At 38.3% G+C, this 22488-nt stretch overlaps 1 protein-coding gene across 2 annotated transcripts in view; it reads left to right on the top strand.

Annotated features, from left to right (window-relative positions):
• RABGAP1L (RAB GTPase activating protein 1 like) overlaps positions 1 to 22488 on the top strand; it is a 666720-nt gene that overhangs the window by 503434 nt on the left and 140798 nt on the right. For both annotated transcript variants that reach the window (XM_046680643.1, XM_046680642.1), the window contains exon 19: positions 16996 to 17124. In XM_046680643.1, the coding sequence (XP_046536599.1) occupies positions 16996 to 17124 (129 nt within the window). The remainder of the gene's footprint in view (positions 1 to 16995; positions 17125 to 22488) is intronic.

The raw sequence follows: 22488 nt of genomic DNA on the forward strand, positions 1-22488 counted from the left end.
AGTTATCCAAGAACTATAGTTGCAGTTACCACTTACTAACTACATGATCTTGGGCAAGTCACTTTTTTAAGCTTAGATGCCTCCTATGTAAAGTGGGCATAATTGGCTGTTAAGATTAAATACAATAATGCATATTCTAAGAGCTTAGCATAGTTCATAGCCTTTATAGATACTGAATAAATGGTAACTATTATTGTTCATACTTTTAGTCACTTAAATATTGATCAAGGGTTTGTGATGTGTAAATTACTTTGTTAGGCCCTGCTTAGAACAAATATGAGTGTGAGATAGGAAAGGAGCCCACCAAGCAGGCAAGCCCTGAGTTCACTTATTACTGTCATCATGTAAGACAGCCTGTGGCAATACTAAGTGTATGTAAGAGCTGAACTCACAGTGGAGAGACAGCAGATCACCTCCACTGCAAGAAGAGGAAAAATCACCTCCACTCTCACCATTTTGCTACCTCTGAAATTCTACTGAATCCATTTGAAGTCTTGAGTGGGGGCTTGGGGAGAGGGAAATAGTATGGCTGTACAATCTATGACCATCTTTATTTCAGAATATGGACATGTCTATTCAAAAAATGAATGTCCCCATCTTGACATATTCATTTTGTGGAAACAAATTCACTTTCTAATACATGGGCTGACCCATGTAACTCCAACACTGAAAATATTATTTTTCATAGTGACAGCTGTTAAACTATACCTAGCATTCTATGTAACATAGAGATAGCAAATTTAATAGAGAACTGGAGATGGACCAGGAGAAGAAGGGAGAGGCAATTCACAACTTATCAGGGTGAATATAGCACCTCATTGTTTTTAACAACAATGACAAAACACGCGCACACACACATACGTAAAAATAAAAAGTAAAATGCTGATCCCTCTTGAGAGAATCAAGGAATAGTCTAGATTCTATATGTCATAATTTTAATCTGATCAATTTAAAATAAAAAACCAGTCCTCTGCTAGCATTTATTTATGCCTTTTCCTCAAGCTTGAAAATAAGTTTGAACCTTATACAAATTCCCCAGGGAAGGGAATGCATGAACTGAGGTAGCATTCCATTTTCGAGCCTGCATCACTAACATGGCTTCAAGAAAGCTGCTCTTATGTAAACACAATGGCTGAGCTGTCAAGGATGTAGCCTCTCTGACTGTTTCACTGAAGAAGAGAGTGCTTCTCAGTTAAAAATTGAGAAGGCAGATTTGCTTTATTATCACAAGTGTGTGTTTAGAAGTGACTATTCTAAAGGCAGCTTTGGGATGTCCCCTCTCAACACAAGTCTAAGAATCTTAGATTTTTTCATACCAGATAACAGGCACAGGCTTCAGACCAATTCCATGTGGAATAAAATGGTGAAGCAGTCTTCCTAATAAGATAGTTTTTTTAATGGGCTAGATTAATTGAAAGATAGGAAGTTCCAGTGCAGGAACTGCTAGGCTCTCTGCTGTGCAGCTGGGCACTGGGATCTTGGCTTCCTGGCTCTGCCTCAGACAAGTTTTATGATCCTGAGCAAGTCACTTCTCTGCTGCCTCAATCTTTTCACTAATAGGATAAACATGTTAGACTTTGGTGTTTTCTGTGGTCTAAAAACATAGCATTACTTTATGATTCTGTTATCATATATAAAATATCCTTTTCAGTGAGGTATTGCTTTATTGAGAGACATTGTCCAAAAAAGTATATCCTTCGGGCAGGAAGTGGGATTGTGAACAGTTTAAAATGGTCCAAAAACCAGCTTATAGGAGGCCCAGTTAGTAGCAGGAATAGTTAGCTTGGAGAAAGGGAAATTAAGATTGTCTTCAAGTATTTTAATTAACGTCACATGAAAAAAAGTAGACTTAGTCTGTGTTATAAAATACATAACTCAATCCAGTAACTAGAAGTTTAAGATTTCTGGCTTACCATAAGCAGTCCTTTTTATACAAATATAAATGTCTAATAATAAAATAGGCAGCTTTTTGAGCTAATTCTCAATGAAGGTATGGAAGCAGAGCCAAAACGACGAACTCTCAAAGAGACTGTAGAAGAAGTTCTTGCATGAATAAAGGCATTGCGCTGGGATCTGATCACAAGGTAGGCAGCAAGGCAATGATGATGCTTCCAGGGCTACTCAGAGTGTTACTAAATCACTTTGTGGGGGAAAAACAATTCCATTAAACTCTTCTATTAAAAAGAGACAAAAAAGAACTCCTTTAAGATTTAGGCCTTAAGTCTCACAAGAGGTCATAACATTCCCAAAAAACTAGGTAAGTTTATTTTACAGGAATCTTTTTTCTTTTGAATTCCTGTAAACTTGTTACCTAAACTACCCACCGTAGTGTTAGCTAATTATGTATTTTCTTTTATTTTTACTCTAATTCTTCAGTGTATGAGTTCCAACTACAGAGTAATGAGACTCATTTCCCTGTGATATAACTTGTATGCTTAGTGTCATTACATTTCGTTTTAGCCTTTTCTTCAAGTAGCTTGAGTAATACATAAAGTTAGAAGCAACATCTGATGTATCTTTCTACCTCCAGAAGCATGTAGCATGGCATTGAGCAGAATCAAGACTTGAACGGCAGAGTGTGAATTGTGCAGGATTTTACAGTAGTACCAAGATATCAATACTACCACTGTGTAATCTTTATTTGACCTGTTTGTTGGGTCTTAGGAACTTTCAAATTATTGAGGGTTCATCTTTTATTTTATTTATTTATTTTTTTGAGGAAGATGAGCCCTGAGCTAACTTCTGCCAATCCTCCTCTATTTGCTGAGGAAGACTGGCCCTGAGCTAACATCTGTGCCCATCTTCCTCTACTTTATACGTGGGACACCTACCACAGCATGGCTTGCCAAGCAGTGCCATGTCTGCACCCGAGATCTGAACTGGCAAACCCCGGGCCGCTGACCCATAATGTGCGAACTTAAGCGCTGCGCCACCCAGCCGGCCCCTGAGGGTTCATCTTTTAAAAAGTAGTTTATCAGACAAAAAAGAAATAGCTAGAGAATTCAGATTTTGCAGTTTTACCTCTCCTAGTTGAGAAGAGCATGGATCCTTTACTTATTATTAACGTATCTAAATCTTAAGGTGAACTGAAGAGGTAGTTAGTCTCACAGGAATGTCTTTTATCAGTGTTTGGCTCTCTTTCTCATGTTAATATATCCAGAGTCCTTTTTGACTTTCTAAACCCTAACCCAGATGAACACAATGCATTTTATACTTTCTCTCCACTTCTACATGACTTCCTGGAAAGAATGAAGGAAATTACTAGTTATCGAGCATCCACCCCGTGCTAGGCACTATGAGAGATTCCTTTATATGCATTAACTTATTAAATTTTCAGAGCTACTTGGCTGGGTAGATGATACTGGCATTTTACAGAGGCTCAGAGAGTGTTAAGTAACTTACCCATATGATGTAATAAGCAATGTCCCGCTTTGCTCCTAAACGTACGTTTAATTCTCATTACTTTTAGATTTCGGTCCAGGCCAATCCCACTACTATAAGCCCTCTTGTGTCTGTATCCATTGTGGACAAAAAAGACATGACTAGATTACAACCACAGTGTGCTCCTCCTTTTGTGGTGTCCACATCCTGCTTTGTCTTTGGGCTTGAATGCCTCCCTGATTTCAAGTTACTGCAGCCTGGGAAGTGTTTCCTTTTTCACCTTTGTAAGCCCTGAAATAACTACTTAGCATGTTTCTTTGCACTCAGTGTTCTTAATTACAATTCCATAAATTAAGTCAAATATGCCTTTTATTTTACAGTGGAAATCTGTTTATGTCCTGCACGTGTCAGTAATCATGACACAGTGGAGTGGCTCAGGAGGAGCACTCAAGCACCAGGCTCTAATTAGGACTGCACCACCATCCACCTGCTTCCAGCACTCCAGAGAGTGAGGCTTCTGTTCCTTAGACCATGGCTTCAGGACCATTTCCTGGTCCTCTATTCTCTCACTCTGCCTCATTGGATGATTCATCCAAATTTCCCATATTATCTTCAACTTCCATTACAGAAGTTTTTTCTTTAAAAAAAAAATCTCCTTTTGATTGTGTACGGAAATTTGAGAAATTATGTATTATTACTAGTTAATTCAGAAGAGTTTCTTTTCTATCATTAGTTTAATTTTTGGACTACTTTATAACTCAAAAATTTATTTTTCAAAAACGTACTGTATTTATTGCTGAATCTTATCAGCAGTAAATAAATTACTTCAGGAGTTGGGAGAGGGAAGGGGAATTGCTCACTGAGTTGAGTCACTCTTCTAAGGCTTCAAAAATGTCTAGAATTCATTCTTCTATTTCACCAAGTGATGTTCTAGAAGAGCTATTTTACCTGATATTGATCAATAGCCTATTCCCAAAGGACAACCTAAAAACAAGACCAGGGTTGAAAAATTATGGAAATTTTGAAAGCAAGGATGATGCTTTTGGTGGGGGGGCTGTGTATATAGGGTGCTTTATTCCTTATAGAAGGATACATACTAAGGTGGGTTGGGCTTGGGCTGATGTCCTCATATGTATAGCACTGAATGAGTACGTCTCTGAGAAGAAGTCCTGTTTGCCTTGATGTGGAAAGAGAGATGGGAGGATGGGGATGGGCATACAACCAGGGATGTGTTCAGTTCTGTGCTGGTTCTGGCCTGGAGTGCAAAGAGATGAAGCACTCTCAGTGTGGTCATTTCTAGGCAGAGAACGCCTGCCGGGCTTGGGGAGCCTTCTCTTCCACATCTTCCCACTGGGCATTTGAAATCTCCAGCCTTTGCCCTTTTTACCAGCTCTCCATGTTCTGGGTTCATGGGAACAGAGCTGTGGTTGCTTAATGCTGTAGCTCCCTCCTCATCTTCGTCCTCACTCTCTAATGATGAGTCCAGCTAGTGAAACCTTAGGGCCTGTATCCAATCCTGGATGTCAGCAGCTACATCTTCTCCATACCCCACTGGTGCCAGCTCTCTCTCTTCTGGTTCAGGGGCTAGTAGGATTAGCCAGCTGGGCCTGCCCCCATTTCCTCCTGCTCGTCCTCATGCTCCTCACTGCTGCGATCCCCAGTGCCTTCTGTATGGCCCTAGTGCAGCCACAGTTCCTCAGACTGATTGGAGAAGGTACACTCAGGACCCATGCTGTCTCCCCCTAAAACTACTGCTGCCATCCCAGCAGGGACCACTCAGAGCCCGTGGTGGAACCTGCACCCTCACTACCTCAAGGATGATGCATGTCTGAGGGGAGGGATGATAGAGAGATTGGGAAAGGTGAAATACGTGACCACTTGTTTGGAGAACCTTTTACATAGTGTTTTGTTAAATGTACCTAAATATTTTTTGTTTTTTTTGAGAAGGATTAGCCATGAGCTAACATCTACTGTCAATCCTCCTCTTTTTGCTAAGGAAGACTGGCCCTGAGCTAACATCCATGCCCATCTTCCTCTATTTTATATGTGGGATGCCTGCCACAGCATGGCTTGATAGATGGTGCAGTTGTCCATGCCTGGGATCCAAACCAGCAAACCCAGGGCCACCGAAGCAGAGCATGCAAACTTAACTGCTACACCACAGGCCGGCCCCTGTACCTAGATGTTTGAAGTGTAACTTTCTCATTAAAATATCTTATTTTATTTGTGCATTTTTTGCAGAGGAAGATTCTCCCTGAGCTAACATCTGTTGCCAATCTTCCTCTTTTTCCGTGAGGAAGATTTGCCCTGAGCTAACGTCTGTGCCAATCTTCCTCTATTTTGTATGTGGGTCACCGCCACAGCATGGCTGCCAATGAGTAGTGTAGGTCCACTCCTGGGGACTGAATCCACGCCGCCAAAGTGGAATGTACTGAACTTAACCACTAGGCCATGGGGCCAACCCCTGAAATATCATATTTTAGTTATTACATTTAATATTTAGTAATATAGTTTTAACTTCTTTTGTGAGCATCAGAGCCAAACCATACAGTTCCAAAGTCTTTTGATTAATTTTTACTTCTTTTTATCAGAATCCTTTTAGCTAAGAAATTATTTGTTTCTGGCTTAAGAAAAAACAAATGCTTCTGCCAGTGTTCTTTGAGACCAAGTCAGTTAGATGGAAACATCTCCCTTCTCCTTTGAAAAAAATCAATCAGAAAAAAATTCTGTAAGCCAAGGAGTCACTGAATTCTTCCTTCCTGTGAAAGTCAAAATAGCCCCTTGTTCTTAAATGTGAAGCTTCTATGGCAGTTATTTTCACACTTACATAGCAGTAGCACAGTCTTTTCAAACAAAATCTTATGCAGAACTCCAGTATGTAAACAAGATAAAAATGGAGCTGTTCCCTGTCGGGGGGAGAGGGGGTGTGCCTGTGTATGTAGGCGTGGGGTATGAAAGACCCAGAACCTCTTCCCTTTTCCTTATAGTCTCCCTCTTCCAGCTGAACCAATCCCAACCCTGGGTAGCCCATCAGACATTTCCTCTAAAACCTTAGGGATCTAAAATTTATTTATATATATGTCGTATTCTTATGGCTTTGAAAATACTACATTAAAATCTTTACTATGTATAGTGTTTTAAGAAATCATTTTGGGAAGAAATTACAGGCTTGACAGCAATATATAAATACATTATTTATGGTATTTTGTTAATACTTTAAATATTTAACAGAAAAAGCTTTATTTTCCCTGAGTTTTTGGAAAAAGAAACCAAATAATATTCTGTTAAAAGAGACGGTATTTCTCTTTAATCCCAATCCCATAATTAATCTACTTCTTTAGCCAAGATCACAGAGATATGCTGATAAACATGTTTTTATTTTGTTACTTGCGGAGATCTGTAACTCTTGTTTGTCAGAGTAGGAAGCTAAGAACTGCTCTGGTTCTCTTAGCCCTGTTACTCTTGTCCCATGCTCCAGCTGTGTGGAGAGACTGGTCTGGTGTTCGTGGGACCAACTACAGAACTGCAACACCAAGAGTCTGAATAGATACTAGTTAATTGCTAGGATAAAGTTAAGAACTGTCCCTAAAGGTCATCTTGTCCTTTTGCCTTCATTTAGCTACAGCTGGTTATTCACATCAAAGAAATGAATACTAAGATTGTAAAACTTTAAACTATGGATAATTCTCAGTTATATTATTACTAGGGAAGAATTAATTTGAGCAGAGAATATCAAAACAATGTTTTGAACTATTAACTGAGTGTTTATCAAGGTCTCTGGCTTAAGAAAGCTGTTTTTCTTTTAAGAATCTCAAGTTTAGTGGTTTCTTAAATGTATACTCTTATTATGTTGTAGATTTTATGTTTTATCATATTATGTGTTTATAAAAGTCTTCCTTTTAATTGTGGCTAGCCTTCCTGGAATGCTGAAATACTTATGCACATCCTAGCATAAAATCATTATTATTGCATAAACACTTCAACTTGAGGGTGTGTCATTTCTTGGATGCTCAGTCCTTGCTGTTCTGTCCATATTCTGTCATTTTGCCCTAAACCTCTCCTCTGTAGAGAGATTTCAGTGATCTAACAAAGATTGGAGCCTCCTATTTTAAATATGCAGTATAAAATCAGACTTCTATCTGTTATCGTTATTAGAAAGCAAGAGTGAATAAAGGTCAGCCTTTTAGCTGGCAAGCTGTCTGATTTTTCTGTGAGCATCACATGTTAGGAGAAGCTAGTTCATCTGTCTTTGGGTTTAGGATTCAACAGCATAAGCTGTCAGACTAACACTGATTGAAGGTGGACCAGGAGGAGGAAGCGCATCTGTCCAACGGCTCGCCATTGGCTTCTTATTACAGCATTCTCCCCCGAGACACACTCTGCATGCTCATTCACCTACCTCCTCCTCTCCCCTCCCCTTCCTTCCCTACCCCTTCATTACTGATTCACAGCAAGAGGCAGCAGCAGCAGCAACAGCAACAGCAGCAGCAGCAGCAGCAGCAGCGGCAGCGGCAGCGGCGGCGCTGCTTGTCACGAATCAAAGATTGCAATGAGCTCATCCTTTTCTCCTTGCAGCTTCACAACTGCCCCGGCGGCTTCCTGGCTACTGCTGCTGCTGTCCGCTCACACACAGACACACACACACAGACACACACACGCACTCTCACACACATACGCACAGCACGCTCACACACACACACTCTCACATGCAAGACCCTTCTAAGCAGCTTGTACATTTTTACACATGTATCTGAACTCTCCTGCCTCACTCTTGGCCATTTTCTTGCATTTGATTGCTTTTGTTGTTTTTTATTTAGATCAGTATTTGATTTCATTTTCCAGTCTACTTTGGGGCTCTTGCACAGTGGATAATTTAGCCGAAATGTTTTTCTTGCGGAGGCATTAGCTGACAATTCCCACCACAGACTGGCTTGTGCATGCTCCTGGGGAGACCTAAGCCTGGCTCCCCTCCCACCGCAGTTCTTAAAATTGTGGATAAGAGATCCAGCTTTCTCATTCTGGATACCTACTTACTGCTCATGGAAGAAGGGGTGCCCTGCCCAGCCCCAGCTGCTAAGCTCACACCTCCTGTCAAAAAGTCCCAGGACATGCACGACGAGAGGAGCAAGCTGGTGAATGAGTATGCTTGTCGAGTGCTGGAACTTCTGGGGATGGGGCATCGTCTGTTTGTGCCTCGGCTTCTGGCGGTGAGACTGTTTTTCCTTGAACTTCATTTGTAGGGAATCTGCCACCCTCTGTGAGAATTCCTTGTATCCCTGGAAGAGGCTTGCAGTCTCCTGTTTTCTTCTCCTTCTCCCCAGTCTACTGAGAAGGAAGTGCTGAGCAGCCACGGCTGTGGGGCTCTATTCGAGCCTGGTCCACGCCACTCCTTAATTGGCTAGAGGAGATATGGCTCTTTTCTCAGAGCCCAGGGCTACATTAGTGGCATTATCTCTGTGGCAGCAAACAAAAAACAAAAAACCCAAATGGTTTTCTTGCTGGCTAGGCTCAGCAATAAAACAGAATACCCAAGTGCTTGATGTAGGCATTCTGTTATTTATGTCTCCAAAGGGTTAAATTTTACAACAGGCATTATTGCTACTTATCTAGACTACGTGTGGTTTGCTTTCTAACCTCTCCATTTGATTGCCAGTTTGATTTGTTTTTTGATAGAGAATTTTACCCCCTAAAAATCCTTGGGTAGGAAATTATAGATTTTTCTCCTGGAATGTTCGAACTGTGCATCTGTGAAATAGCTTAAAGCTGCTGGCTCTGTGCTGTAAATCTGGGAAGTCTGGCTTGCTTGTTTTGATTTCCTGAACAAGAGAAAAATCACCCTTCCTCACTTCCTACCAAGGGTTAAAATTAAATACCCACAATCGCTGGGGCAGGGTTTCCTTTTAGTGGTTTGAGAACTATACCTAGCAACTGTTCTATAATGTAATTGGTCTACAGTAGTCCTATACCATTATTTGGTAATCAAACAAGAATAATTTAGCTTTGTCTATTTTATACAATGGAGTTTAATCCATTCCAGACTGTTCCCTCATTATGATTCTCTCATATTTGAGTCTTTTCAAAAGTACAATATTGACTTGACTGAATTTAACTCTTTTTTTCTCATGTATCTCCCTCCAGTGCAGTTCATCTCTGTTTACACTTATCTTTATAATTACAAGTTCAGTCTTCATGTATGTCTTTGCATGCAAAGTATAATCATTACAGACATGTTAGGAAGCCATGTACATAAGGGATTTCTCACCCTGAAGAAAGTCTGTTTATAGCTGCAAGATGAAGTTAGATGCAATGACCAGCATATAATTATTGGGATGGGGACGATATTTTTGAGAACTAAAGTTCCTTTGTCATTTAAGAAGGAAAGAAAAAGAGGCCAATACATACGTTTTAATGCCCAGGTGAGGTCATCTGTGCTCACTTGAATTTTATTTCCCTGAATCACATTTTTTTCTTAATAAAAGAGAAAACTGAATATTCATGATTCTATTAGAAAGGAGTTTTTTTTTAAGTGAAATAAAAAGCATTTTATTTTAGCAGCTTTGACACTAAGAAGTGCTAAAATACATTTCAACAAATTCTGTGCCTCTCTGAGGAATCAGTTTTGGTCTAATATCTTGCCATATTCTTAAAGACTGCCTAATGTGATGTCTCAAGGGCTTGCACTCATAACTTTCCAGTAATCCTGTGCTGCCTTTCTTTGGCATTTACATTTTCAGTGTTTTAAAAGAAAACGTAAATTGATAAATAAGAAAATCTCTTATACTAAAATCTGCTTTAGGGATAAATTTAAACTGCCTGTAGTTCAAAACAAATTATCAACAGTAAAACCCACAGGGAGTTGGGTTCATAAGCTTCACATCTTAGGAGGTCATATATGGATATTTATGTTGCAACTATACAAATTCTGCTTGGTTGCCCCGTTAAGTATCTGAGGTAGTACATCCCTCAGGTTGTTTTGGGCTCTAACATTCAGAGTCTAGGTAACAGTGCCACTTGGATTACATGTGAAAAGTGCGGATTTTCTATAGGGCCGTTTGGAAATCTCTGGCTTTGTTATGCAGTGTCATACTTAAAAGAGTATTGATAGAATTAGAGTACTCTACATTTGGGGAAATCATATGCCCTTTAATTAGCAATATGGCTGTGAATTGGGATCAGCTATCCAGTGAATTACGGCCCAGAGTTTAGCACGTGTATCAGGGGGAAGTACAGTTGTTCAGCCTTGTGTTATTGGACTGGCTAATGATGTGGGATCGATGGCTAATCTGCACAGGGTGGTCTTAAGAGGAATCCTGCCACATGCAATATTGCAGCCTTTCCATTACCCGTCAAGAGGGCATGCACTGAAGTTCAGCTTTTTAATCATGTTTTAAATATGAATGCCTGTGGGTTAAACACATACAAATACCTTATTTTACTTTAAAGATCTCATTAGTTTTTTTTTTCACATAACACGAGTTAATTTTCTTACTGAACTGATATAAATGAAGATTTACTAAGATAGTGTTGTGGGTTTGGACTTTGAGCATCATTTATTGTTCCCTGATTTGCAGAGGAACCATCAAACTACTAGAACGTCAAGTACATTTGGAGTTTTTGCTTATTGTCCTGCAAAGGTACACCTAGTAAACAACAATCTCCCTTTAATACATCAGGTATAAGTACTTCCTATTAGATATTACCACAAGGCATAAATTCTGTGTGCACAGTCACTAAGTACACGTTTCTTGGGTGAAATTAAAATACCAAAGCAAGAGAAACAGGTATCCTAGACACCAGCTAAGTAATGATTCCTTCTTCTAAAGCCTGTGCTTCCAAATGGTTCTAAGACCTCCAAAAATATTTCTCAACTGAATAGAAATCCTTTTAGACACTATAACTAAAGGAAGTAAAAGCTATTTCTGGTGAAAATAGTGAAGGTGAGAAAGAGAACAATGCCTAGATTTTTTTTTCAAATAATCCCTTAAAATTATCAAACCTAGAATTTGCTGCTTATCAGAGGCCCTTGAAGATTTATCATCCAAGAATAGTGAGAGGTTTGGAATAGAAGCATCTAGAGCTAACATTCAAATGTTAGAACTGTTCATTTCCACCCACCCTACTTCCTTTTTAAAAAATCACTTTAAAATGTGATCCTCTTGCAATGAATTTTTCAGTGGGAAAAACACACTCAAAATGGTATCAGCAGTGGCACATAGCCAGAGTCCATACTCTGTAAGTATATGAAATTTGGAGAAAGAGAAAAACGTTTACTCTGCTCATGTTCAAAATCTCCCTTTCCCCTCTAGATTGTCTCTTTTTGCTGTTATATGATATGGGAAGTTATTATCAGATCATTATATCTTAATGTCAGTATTGGCTAGTTTCAATACTGATACTCTGGGTACTCTGTACGGTGGATCCAAAGGACTCTCAGGCCAAGGAGGGTTGATATATACAGGCAAGTGCTCCAGCTGTCCCTTCAGTAGCCATTTTAAAGTTGTTTTTTTTTTAAGGTATGCTTTTTTTTGGTGAGGAAGATTGGCCCTGAGCTAACATGTGTTGCCAGTCTTCTTTTTTTTTTTTCTCCCCAAAGCCCCAGTTCATAGTTGTATATTCTAGTTGTAAGTCATTCTAGTTCTTCTATGTGGGATGCTGCCACAGCATGACTTGATGAGCGGTGTGTAGGTCGTCGCCCAGGATCTGAACCAGCAAGCCCCACAATCTGAACTGAAGCAGAGTGTGGGAACTTCACCACTCAGCCATGGGGCCAGCCCCTTAAAGTTTAATTTGGATAAAATTTCTTATGCTGTCAAATTGTATCCTAGTCTTGTGGGTTTTTTTTTTTTTTAATTTGAACACTTTCTTAAAAAATTAGTTTTCATTTTAAGGGAATGAAAGAGAAGAGGAGAAAGTATGTCTCCCGTTTTTATCTCTGTTGTTAACTGCTACAGGGATTGCTTATTGAAGAAAGGTTGCACAACTCTTAAAAGAAGTTAAAGACCCAAATATAAAAGTTGCCATGTGTACTTCTGATGCCCCCTAAAATATAAAAGTCAACTTTTATATCAAAAAGTCCTAAATCCACTTTCTAATTTGCATTTTACAAATTTTGGCTTTTTAATACTGGGTATGCTTGAAGTGGAGCCTTTATGAATTCATGGAACAGACTTATATTGGTGTCTATTGTGTGCCTGGCAATTTGCTTAATTCATTTACTAGGGCAAGTGGCAAGGATATTACATTAATTTCCTACTTACCTTTTCCCTCTGGATATCTCTTTCTCCCTACTTGAAAGGAAATAGAAGTAGGACTTATTTAAATGTTTTTAATTGTCCAGGTAATCTTTTCATATAATTCTATTCAAATGAAGGAAGAAATGCTGTTACTTTTGAAGATGTAAAGGGTAAACATGTTTCATCTAATCACTTAAAAAGATTTGACAGAAAGTTTGGGGAGCAAAAGATGACTGTTAATAGAGCCACTAATTTTTAAAAGTTATCATTTATTCTTACTGAAAAGCTGGCAGAGTTCTTTCCTTTATTTTACGAAGGAAGAAATCATATCTTTGCTTATTTAAAATTTCCTAATTCTTGTCTGTATTATCTTCTGGCTAATGTTGATTAATATAATAATGTCGGGAAAGTAATTGCATTCTCATTATTTTATTTTTCCCTCATAATTGTTCTGAAGGCAATATAGAAAAAGTGTAAGAATTTCCCAGTTGAAGAATAGCCTTTCCAGTTTAAATCAGTTCTTCTAACCTGATGGGCTTCTGTGTAGTGAACACAGATGGATAATGATACCCAGAAGCCAGCACAACCTCTTTTGGGTACTTGATCTGGTTCTTGAAATGTTAGTCTGCCTTTTAGGGATGTATTTTTCAAGCTTGGGTCTTATCACAAGATCATATGTTAAGCTTCTCTTTGTTGTCAGGGTAGAGGATTAGCATTCATACAACTCTAAACTTAATCATAACCATTAACTAAGTTAACATCTCCATAGCCAACTCATTAGTAATTAGTATATGTGATTGAAGCCATGTTTTAGTTCTATAGAAAATATTGCTACTTATATTTTGAACTAATATTATCACATTAATGCTTGACATTTGTGAAGCATATGTTTAACAAAATAATAGTATTTTTCAAATTTTGTTAAATATTCGTGAGATGTATGTGTAGGGATAGGGGAAAAAGGACTATAAGCAATGTAATAAAATATTAATTACATTTATCTCTGGGTGGTGAGACATCTCAGGCTTTTAAAAAAATTGTTTTTTGGAGCAGTGAATATGTAATCAATAAAAAATGTATGGCCCCACTATGTAGATATACATACACATATGTATACAAATTATGATTTTTAAAAAGTATTTTGAAAAAAACAATTTTGTGATAAATTCTTAATAAGTCATCTAAATCTTTGCAGAGCAAGAGGTATTTATTCCTCAATTGTAGAGGGAAAAACCTGTTAGATACAGTTGTCAGAAAACAGAGAGTTAACCCTCTAAATTTATAATCTGCTTATGGCATACAATGACATTTGAAGTGACACTGAATAATTATGGAAGTCTCTACCATAATGATTATGGAATATAGAAAATTGGAGGGAAAAGCTTATCAGAATCAAAGGAGGACTGCAGGTTGTCATCGAGAACACTGGCAAGCAATGTTTTTGTTAATATGTTTTTTGCTTACTGACATATTTTTCCCCCGTGGGGTTGTCTGCTGGCATATTTTTTCATTCACTACGAAATTAGCTTTATTTCAGTCCATGAGAAAAATATAAGTTCTTACAACTTAGACTGCCTGCTTTATGGAATTAAAAATGTCAGTGAGAGCAGGATACTGTTTTTAGCTACTGAAGTATCAATATCTGAGCATATTTGAGCGATACAGAGACAGCTTTCCAAACTATAATCCCTTGTATTTGTTTTGGGTTTCACAAAATGCACTCATATGCCTTAACTTGTTTCATTCTCAAATATTTGAGGTTGAAGATATTCCCATTTTTTGAGTAGGAGAACAGTGGAGACTTACGTAACACCATGAGTTAGCCAGAGTTGGAATTGGAATAAATCTATTCTGTCCTTTGCAACCTTGTGTGAGTACCTTCAATTGCCCAGTACTTTCTAGAGGCTGAGCTTAGAGGGTTGAATAGGACGCACTTTCCACACTTTTGTCTGCCTGAGCCTCCTTGCTCCATGGTTGTTAGAGCTCCTCTTTTTTGGGCTTAACTGAGTTGAGCAAGGCATGCCATCTGGAGCATCATTATCACCAACAGTGTCCTGGAAAGGACAGTCACAGGGTGCTCTGAATTCTGGTTTCCAGACACTCAACCTGAGTTGGGCTTCAGCCCCACACAGCTGGGGAGCTCCTTGCTGCACCTCCCCTGCAACTATAGCCTCCTCCAGATGACATCTCTGTCTACATGGCCAGACCATGGCCAGACCAGAGGCCAAATGTCACAGGATATATGATTCCTCACCTTTAATCCTAATCTTTCTGCTTCTGTATGAACTCAGAGGCTAGATTTGAAATTAGGCCTTGGCAGTATTAGAAAATTAGGTAACTGTGCTGCTACCTGCATGCAAGAGATTGCTTCCCACAATTTTGGGGCATCTGTTATCAGGTAACTACAGGTTAGTTGCACTGAAAATAGAAGGTGCCCTCAGAGGCTTTGAGTAGTGAGGAAAGCTGCTAATCCTGTTTCCCTGCAAACTCTGTAAGCAGCCCGTCTTGAATTGTCCCAACAGTGACCAAACAGCAAGTCATCAGAACCAGTATTGCAAATGAAAAAGGAAGACCAGGGATGTAGGATGTCTGGTATAACTGGTAGTTAGATGCTTTCCCAATAATTCCGCAGTTGACATTTTAGTTGGAGAGGCCCTCTTTTAGGCTGAAATTGTTTGCAGTAGCTGCCTTTTCCAACTAAGTTAAGGTGAGTTGATAGCACTGGATCATGCTAAACATTCTCACTACCACTCATTGCGGTCATGTCTAAGTATCCGTGAGGGAGGAAATAAATCTGAGATGTACTAAAGCTTGTTTTTTCACTGCCACTGTTAGCCTAGCTCTATTTTCTGATTACCAATTAGTAGATCTAAAGCTGAGCCAACTTAGTTCCGCTGTCGAAATGCCTGGTATATGAATTAATATATTATTTTATTTAACATGTTCCTGTTTGAAGGGGAAGGGAGAAGGGAGGAAAATAATTTTATATATACATATATTTAAATAATATAAAATTATATATATAGTGAAAGAGATGAAAATAGAATTCATTCATTCAGTAAATTTTAATTGAGTACCTCCTGTATTCTGGAGATTAGTCTTGTCACTGTGGATACAGTAATGAACAAGACAGACAAGGCCCCTTTCCTTAGGAGGAAAACAGATATAAAACTGGAAAATGACTTGGTGGAAAATTATTTGATGAGCTAGGGGAAGAATTAAGTACTCAGAAAAGGACTCACTCAGATCTTACGTTTGAACTTAACTCTAGATCACCAGAAGTTGCTATTCTCGTGCAGATATGGGAGAACGATATTGCAGGCAGAGGGAACAGCAAGGGTGGTAGCCTTCAGTAAGGAATGAACTTGGTATGTACAAAAAACAGAAAAAAGGCCAGTGTGCCTTGAGCTTGAGAATAATGAGAGAGATGTGATTCAAGATGAGATTGGAGGAGCTGGCCCGGTAGTGCAGCGGTTAAGTTCGCACGTTCTGCTTCTCAGCAGCCCGGGGTCTGTCGGTTCGGATCCCGGGTGCAGACATGGCACCGCTTGGCACGCCATGCTGTGGTAGGTGTCCCACATATAAAGTAGAGGAAGATGGGCACGGATGTTAGCTCAGGGCCAGGCTTCCTTAGCAAAAAAAAGAGGAGGACTGGTAGTAGTTAGTTCAGGGCTAATCTTCCTCAAAACAAAACAAAACATGATTCCACTATCCAAAGAAACATTTTATTTCTTTCCAGTCTTTTTTCTTTGCATGCGTATATTTATTTCTCAGTGGTTGCTATTTCTCAAAGAAGTAAATTTGCAAACACTGGTTTTCATAAAAAGTTCATAAAAGTTCATTTCCTTTTTCATAGCATTCTTTAAGGTGTGGGATCAATTTGTTATTTTCTTCACTTGAGCTGCTGCTGTCATTAGTTGAAAAGTCATCCTCCCATTAGGTGTTTATTATTCTGATGTACTTTGATTGCATTGTCTGTGTCTTCAGCCAGCTTTGTAATAGTGTCCTAAAAATGCCCCATCAAGCTATAAAGTCACAGATTAGTCCCAGAGTTAAGGTTTTTTTTCCTTTTCTGGCATTTATTTTTCTTTTTCTCAGAGCTGTAACTGGTTAGCTTTTCAAGGGTCCACCATTCTAATATGCAGGTAATATAAATTAAATACGTTAGCCTGTTAATTAATTCTTAGGCTGCTCCTAGGATTTGTAGTGACTTATTTCAGCTTATAGTGAAGAGGTTAGAAATCTCTTCCTAAAAATTTTTGGAACTAACCTAGATCTTAGCTATAAAAGTACATTCAGGAAAATACAAATTCTTTTTTCAGTGTATTTGTCCCGAATGCAGACTAAAATGTAATCATGATTCTTGGTGATTATTTTGCAGACCTCAAAGGAAGATCTTCTGCAGGCTGATTTTGAAGGTGCTTTAAAGTTCTTCAGAGTTCAGCTTCCGAAGAGATACAGAGCAGAGGAAAATGCAAGAAGATTGATGGAGCAGGCTTGCAATATTAAGGTAAGATACATGAACTTATTTATAATAAAGGTAGAACTTGAATGCAGAATAACATGGCAAATTATGTAAAATCATTTAGCTATGTGTTGCTGGATTTTGACTATGTTTAAGATAATATTGTGTATGAACTCATCTCTCCCAGACTTTTGTGTCAGGCTGGTATGTATGTAGTAGCTGTACCTTCTAGTAGGATTCAGAGTGAAAGTTGGCATGTTCAGATTGTAACAATAGGAAGACAAACATTTATTTTATAGGTGGGGCTCTAGAATGGGCTGCTGTGATAGTGGTTTCCATGGCAGCAGACTTAGTCTTTAGCTTTTGCCATCTGTCTTAAGACTATTTAGGACAAAGCAAGAAATCAGACTGCTTAGGCAGTGCTTTCCTTTCTCTGAGGCACTTGGAAAGCTTCTGAATCTTGATCTGCCCATTCCCATCTCACACCTGCCAAATGTCTGTGGATATATTGCTCTTTACCATATATCTGATAAAACTAAACAAATTTTGGGGTCGGGCCCCTTGACTAAGTGGTTGAGTTCACGTGCTCTGCTTTGGTGGCCCAGGGTATGCTGATTTGGATCCTGGGTGCGGACCTGCACACTGCTCATCAAACCATGCTGTGGCAGCATCCCATGTAGAAGAAGTAGAATGACCTACAGCTAGGATACACTACTATGTACTGGGGCTTTGGGGAGAAAAAGTCGAAGATTGGCAAGGATGTTAGCTCAGGGCCAATCTTTCTCACACACACACAAAAAACCCACATGCCTAAAAGGAGCCACCTGAATGTCTCATTGTATGTCTATAAACTGCCAAAACAACTGGTTCGATTGTTTAAAAAAAAAACAACAAATTTTATAAAATAACTTGAAATAAAAATCTCTATCCAGAAAGTTGTGGTATCAAGGTGAGAGAGCACGTTTTTAAAAAGTTTGGGACCAATTTACTGATGTTAATTCTTGAACCTCTGGAATATACTAGGGAATCTTCTTACCTATCCATGACATAAATATAAATTTATTCTCTGAACAAACACACGGAGATCCCAGGTCTTATGGATCTGACATTCTTGCAGAAGGAAACAGACCATAAACATAATAAAGAATATATTTCATATGTTAGATGGTGATAAATAGCTATGAAAAAAGGAAAAGTAGGACAAAGTAAGCAAGATTGGATTGGTGAGGAGCGGAAAAATTACAATTATTATTAGATAGTCAAAGTAGACCTCATTGAGAAGGTGAAGGAGATGGGTTAGTCATGGAGGTGTCTAGGGGAAGAGCATTCCAGCAGGGGCAACTGCTAGTTCAAAGGCCCTGAGGCTGGCTCATGCCTGATTGGGTTTGAGGACCAGCAAAAGGGCAGTGTAGCTGGAGTAAAGTGAATGAAATGAGAGTAATGGGAGAGGAAGTTAGAGAGCTCACAAGAAGACAGAAAATGTAGGCCATTATAAGAGTTTAGGCTTTACTTTGAGTGAAGTGGGTAGCCCTTGCAGGGTTTTGAGTGAAAGAGTGAAGTTTTAGGGGACCACAATGCCTACGATGTTGAGAACAAACTATAGGAAGGTAAGAGTGGAAGGAGAGCAGACAGGGGGTTTTGCAGTAATCCTGTGGAGAAATGATGCTGAATTGAACCTGGGTGATAACAGAGGGCATAGACGTGGAGGTGGTTGGACCTGGGTATACTTTGAAAGAGAACCAACAGGATTTAATGATATATTAAACATGGATGTGAGAGGAAAAGGGGAGTCAAGATGGTTCCACAGATTTTGGACTGAGCAATTAGAAGATAGAGTCACCATCGAGTTCTTAAGTTCATCACTTAAAATGTACTTTGACATAGACTGCATTTAAGACCGTACCCACTGTAACACTTTTTTTGGGTAACACTTATATTTTCAATTTTAACTTATCTTGTTTATTATTAATTATATATTATATGTAATATATAATAATATTGTTACTTATTTTAAACTAAATTCCAAATGTTAAAATGTTCAATTCAATGCTGAAAGTAAATAGCTGAGCAGAAAAAATTATATTGTCTTTCAAATGAATTCTATATTCAAAGAGATCGTTTTTCAAAGATAGTAAGAAAGGTAGATATCTGAAGTCTTCTTCCTGAAAAGCAAACTTTTAAATCCTTCAGGACTGATTATTTCGTTTGGCTGGGCCAGATGACTAAGCATAAGCCACATTTGTCTGTGGACTTTGAAAACACATTCCAGTGGTCATGGTGGCTTTGATTGAATTTTGTGGGTGGTAAGTTTGAAAGGTAGGCTTCAGTCAGCTGATTGTTCCAGAGCTGTCAGAAAAAGGTACTGTAAACTGGGGCAGTGCTTTAGGAATCTGTTGAAATGAAACATTCATTTCTAAGAATAAAACAGTAGAGAGTTAAAAGGTACTGGGAAGGTAGAAAGTTAAATGTTTTTGAGGGAAATCTACTCACAGTGGCAAATCATTGAGAATGAAAAACCCAGAAAAATGATCCAAAAATGAGAAATTTATAGGGATAGGGAAAGTTTTCTTTTTCTTTTAAGATTCGCCCTGAGCTAACATCAGTTGCCAACCTTCCTCTTTTTTTTTTCCCTCTCCAAAGCCCCAGTGCAAGGTTGCACATCATAGTTGTAAGTCCTTAGTTCTTTTATGTGAGCTGCTGCCACAGCATGGCAACTCACAGATGAGTGGTGTGGTTCTGTGACCAGGAACCAAATCCGGGCCACCAAAGCAGTGAGAGTTCTGAACTTTAACCACTAGGCCATCAGGCCTGGCTCGAAAGATTTTTTCCCCAGTATTATTTATGAAGTTCCTCAGAGGATGGAGATGGTTAACAATTGTCAAGCCAGAAACAGTGGATCTGAGAGACACAGAAACAGAAAATGTTAGAATACAAGTTCAAAATATGATCTGAATGGACTGTTCCTAGAATGAAAGTGCTGTGTGCAGCCAGAGTGATTTATTTGGACATGTACAGATAGATATGAATATGGTTTAAAAAGTAATAATGGGGTTGTTATTTTGTTTTTTTCTTTTGAATTTTTAGAGGGTTTTTTTTTCCTGCATTATCTAAGGAGTGCACCTTTTTCTTAGATATTTGAACAGTACCCACAGGACGCCTTTTTTTTAAAGATATAAGTGACATAATATTGTTAGTTTCAGGTGTACAATGTAATTATTCGGTATTTGTATATATTGCAAAATGATCACCAAACTAAGTCCTGTTAACATCTATCACCATATATAGTTAAAAAAATTTTTCTTCCTGCAGTGAGCACTTTTAAGATCCACTGCTAGCTAAGTTCAAATATGTGATACAGTGTTAACTATAGTCACCATGCTGTATATTACATCCCTATGAGTTCTTCATTTTATAACTGGAAATTTGTACCTTTTGACCCTCTTCACCCATTTCACTTACCTCCCACCACCCCCAGTGTCAGGCAGCTACCAATCTGTTCTCTATATCCATAAGCTCATTTTGTTTGTTTTTTATCCTTTTAGATTTCACATATAAGTAGGGTCATATGGTATTTATATTTTTCTGTCTGACCTATTTCACTTAGCATAACACCCTCAAGGTCCATCTACGTTGTCACAAATGGCAAGATTTCATCCTCTTTCATAGCTGAATAATATTCCATTGCATGTATGTACCACATTTTCTTCATCCATTGATGGACATTTAAGTTGTTTCCATGTCTTAGCTATTGAACATAATGCTGCATTGAACATAGGGGTGCATATATTTTTTTGAGTTAGTGTTTTTGTTTTCTTTGGATAAATACCCAGAACTGGAACTGCTGGATCATAGGGTAGTTCTATTTTTAATTTTTTAAGGAACTTCCATATTATTTTCCATAGTGGCTGCACCAATTTATATTCCCACCAGTAGTACACAAGGGTTCCCATTTCTCTACATCCTTGCCGACATTTGTTATTTCTTCTTGGTTTGATAATAGCCACTCTAACAGGTTTGAGGTGATATCTTATTGTGGTTTTGGTTTACATTTCCCTGTGTGGTAAGTGATGTTGAATACGTTTTCATGTACCTCCTGCCCATCTGTATATCTTCTTTGGAAAAATTTTTATTCAGATCCTCTGCCCATTTTAAAATCAAATTGTTTGTTTGTTTGCTGTTGAGTTGTATGAGTTCTTTATGTATTTTGGACATTAACCCCGTATCAGATATATGATTTGCCAATATCTTCTCCCATTCAGTAGGTTGCCTTTTCATTTTGTTGATGGTTTCCTTTGCTTTGCAGAAGCTTTTTAGTTTGATGTAATCCCACTTGTTTATTTTTTCTTTTGTTGCCTTTGCTTTTGGTGTCAAATCCACAAAGTCATCACCAAGACCGATGTTAGGGAACTTACCACCTATGTTTTCTTTTAGGAGTTTTATGGTTTCCGGTCGTACGTTCAAGTGTTTAATCTATTTTGAGTTAATTTTTGTGTATGGTGTAAGATAGTAGTCCACTTTCATTCTTTTGCATGTTGCTATCTAGTTTTCCCAACACCATTTATTGAAGACACTATCCTTTCCCCATCGTATTTTCTTGGTTCCTTTGTCATAAATTAATTGACCATATATGCATGGGTTTATTTCTGGGCTCTCTTTTCTGTTCCATTGATTTGTGTGTCTGTTTTTGTAGCCCTACCATACTGTTTTGATTACTGTAGTTTTGTAATATAGTTTGAAATCAGGGAGTGTGATGCTTCCAGCTTTGGGTTTTTGGGGTTTTTTTTTTAAAGCTTGCTCAGCTATTCGAGGCCTTTTGTGGTTCCATACAAATTTTAGGATTACTTGCTCCATTTCTGTGAAAAATGCCATTGGAATTTTGATGGAGTTTGCATTGAATCTGTAGATGGCTATGGGTAGTAGACATTTTAACAATATTAATTCTTCCAACTATGAACATGGAATATCTTTCCATTTATTTGTGTCTTCTTCAATTTCGTTCATTAATGCCTTGTTCTTAGCATACAGATCTTTCACCTCTTTGGTTAAATTTATTCCAAGGTATTTTATTCCTTTTGATGCAATTTTAAATGAGACTGTTTTCTTAATTTCTCTTTCTGATAGTTTGTTATTAGTGTACCGAAACACAACAGATTTTTGTGTATTGATTTGTATCACAGGACACCATTTTAATTTATAACATGATTGTGAGACAGATGTGAGATGCAATTGAGAAAAGGAAGACATAAGCACTACAGTATTCGCAGATTGTGGTGGGACTAGAATGTAGGTCTCCATCCTAAAGGTTTAAAATTGTTTTTAAACCAAGACCTACCTTTTAAAATAATTTATATCAAGACCTTGACCATGCATACATACATACACATATATATATATATCTGAAGAGATGCT

This window comes from Equus quagga, chromosome 13, assembly GCF_021613505.1.
Source record: "Equus quagga isolate Etosha38 chromosome 13, UCLA_HA_Equagga_1.0, whole genome shotgun sequence".
Classification (NCBI taxonomy): Eukaryota; Metazoa; Chordata; class Mammalia; order Perissodactyla; family Equidae; genus Equus; species Equus quagga.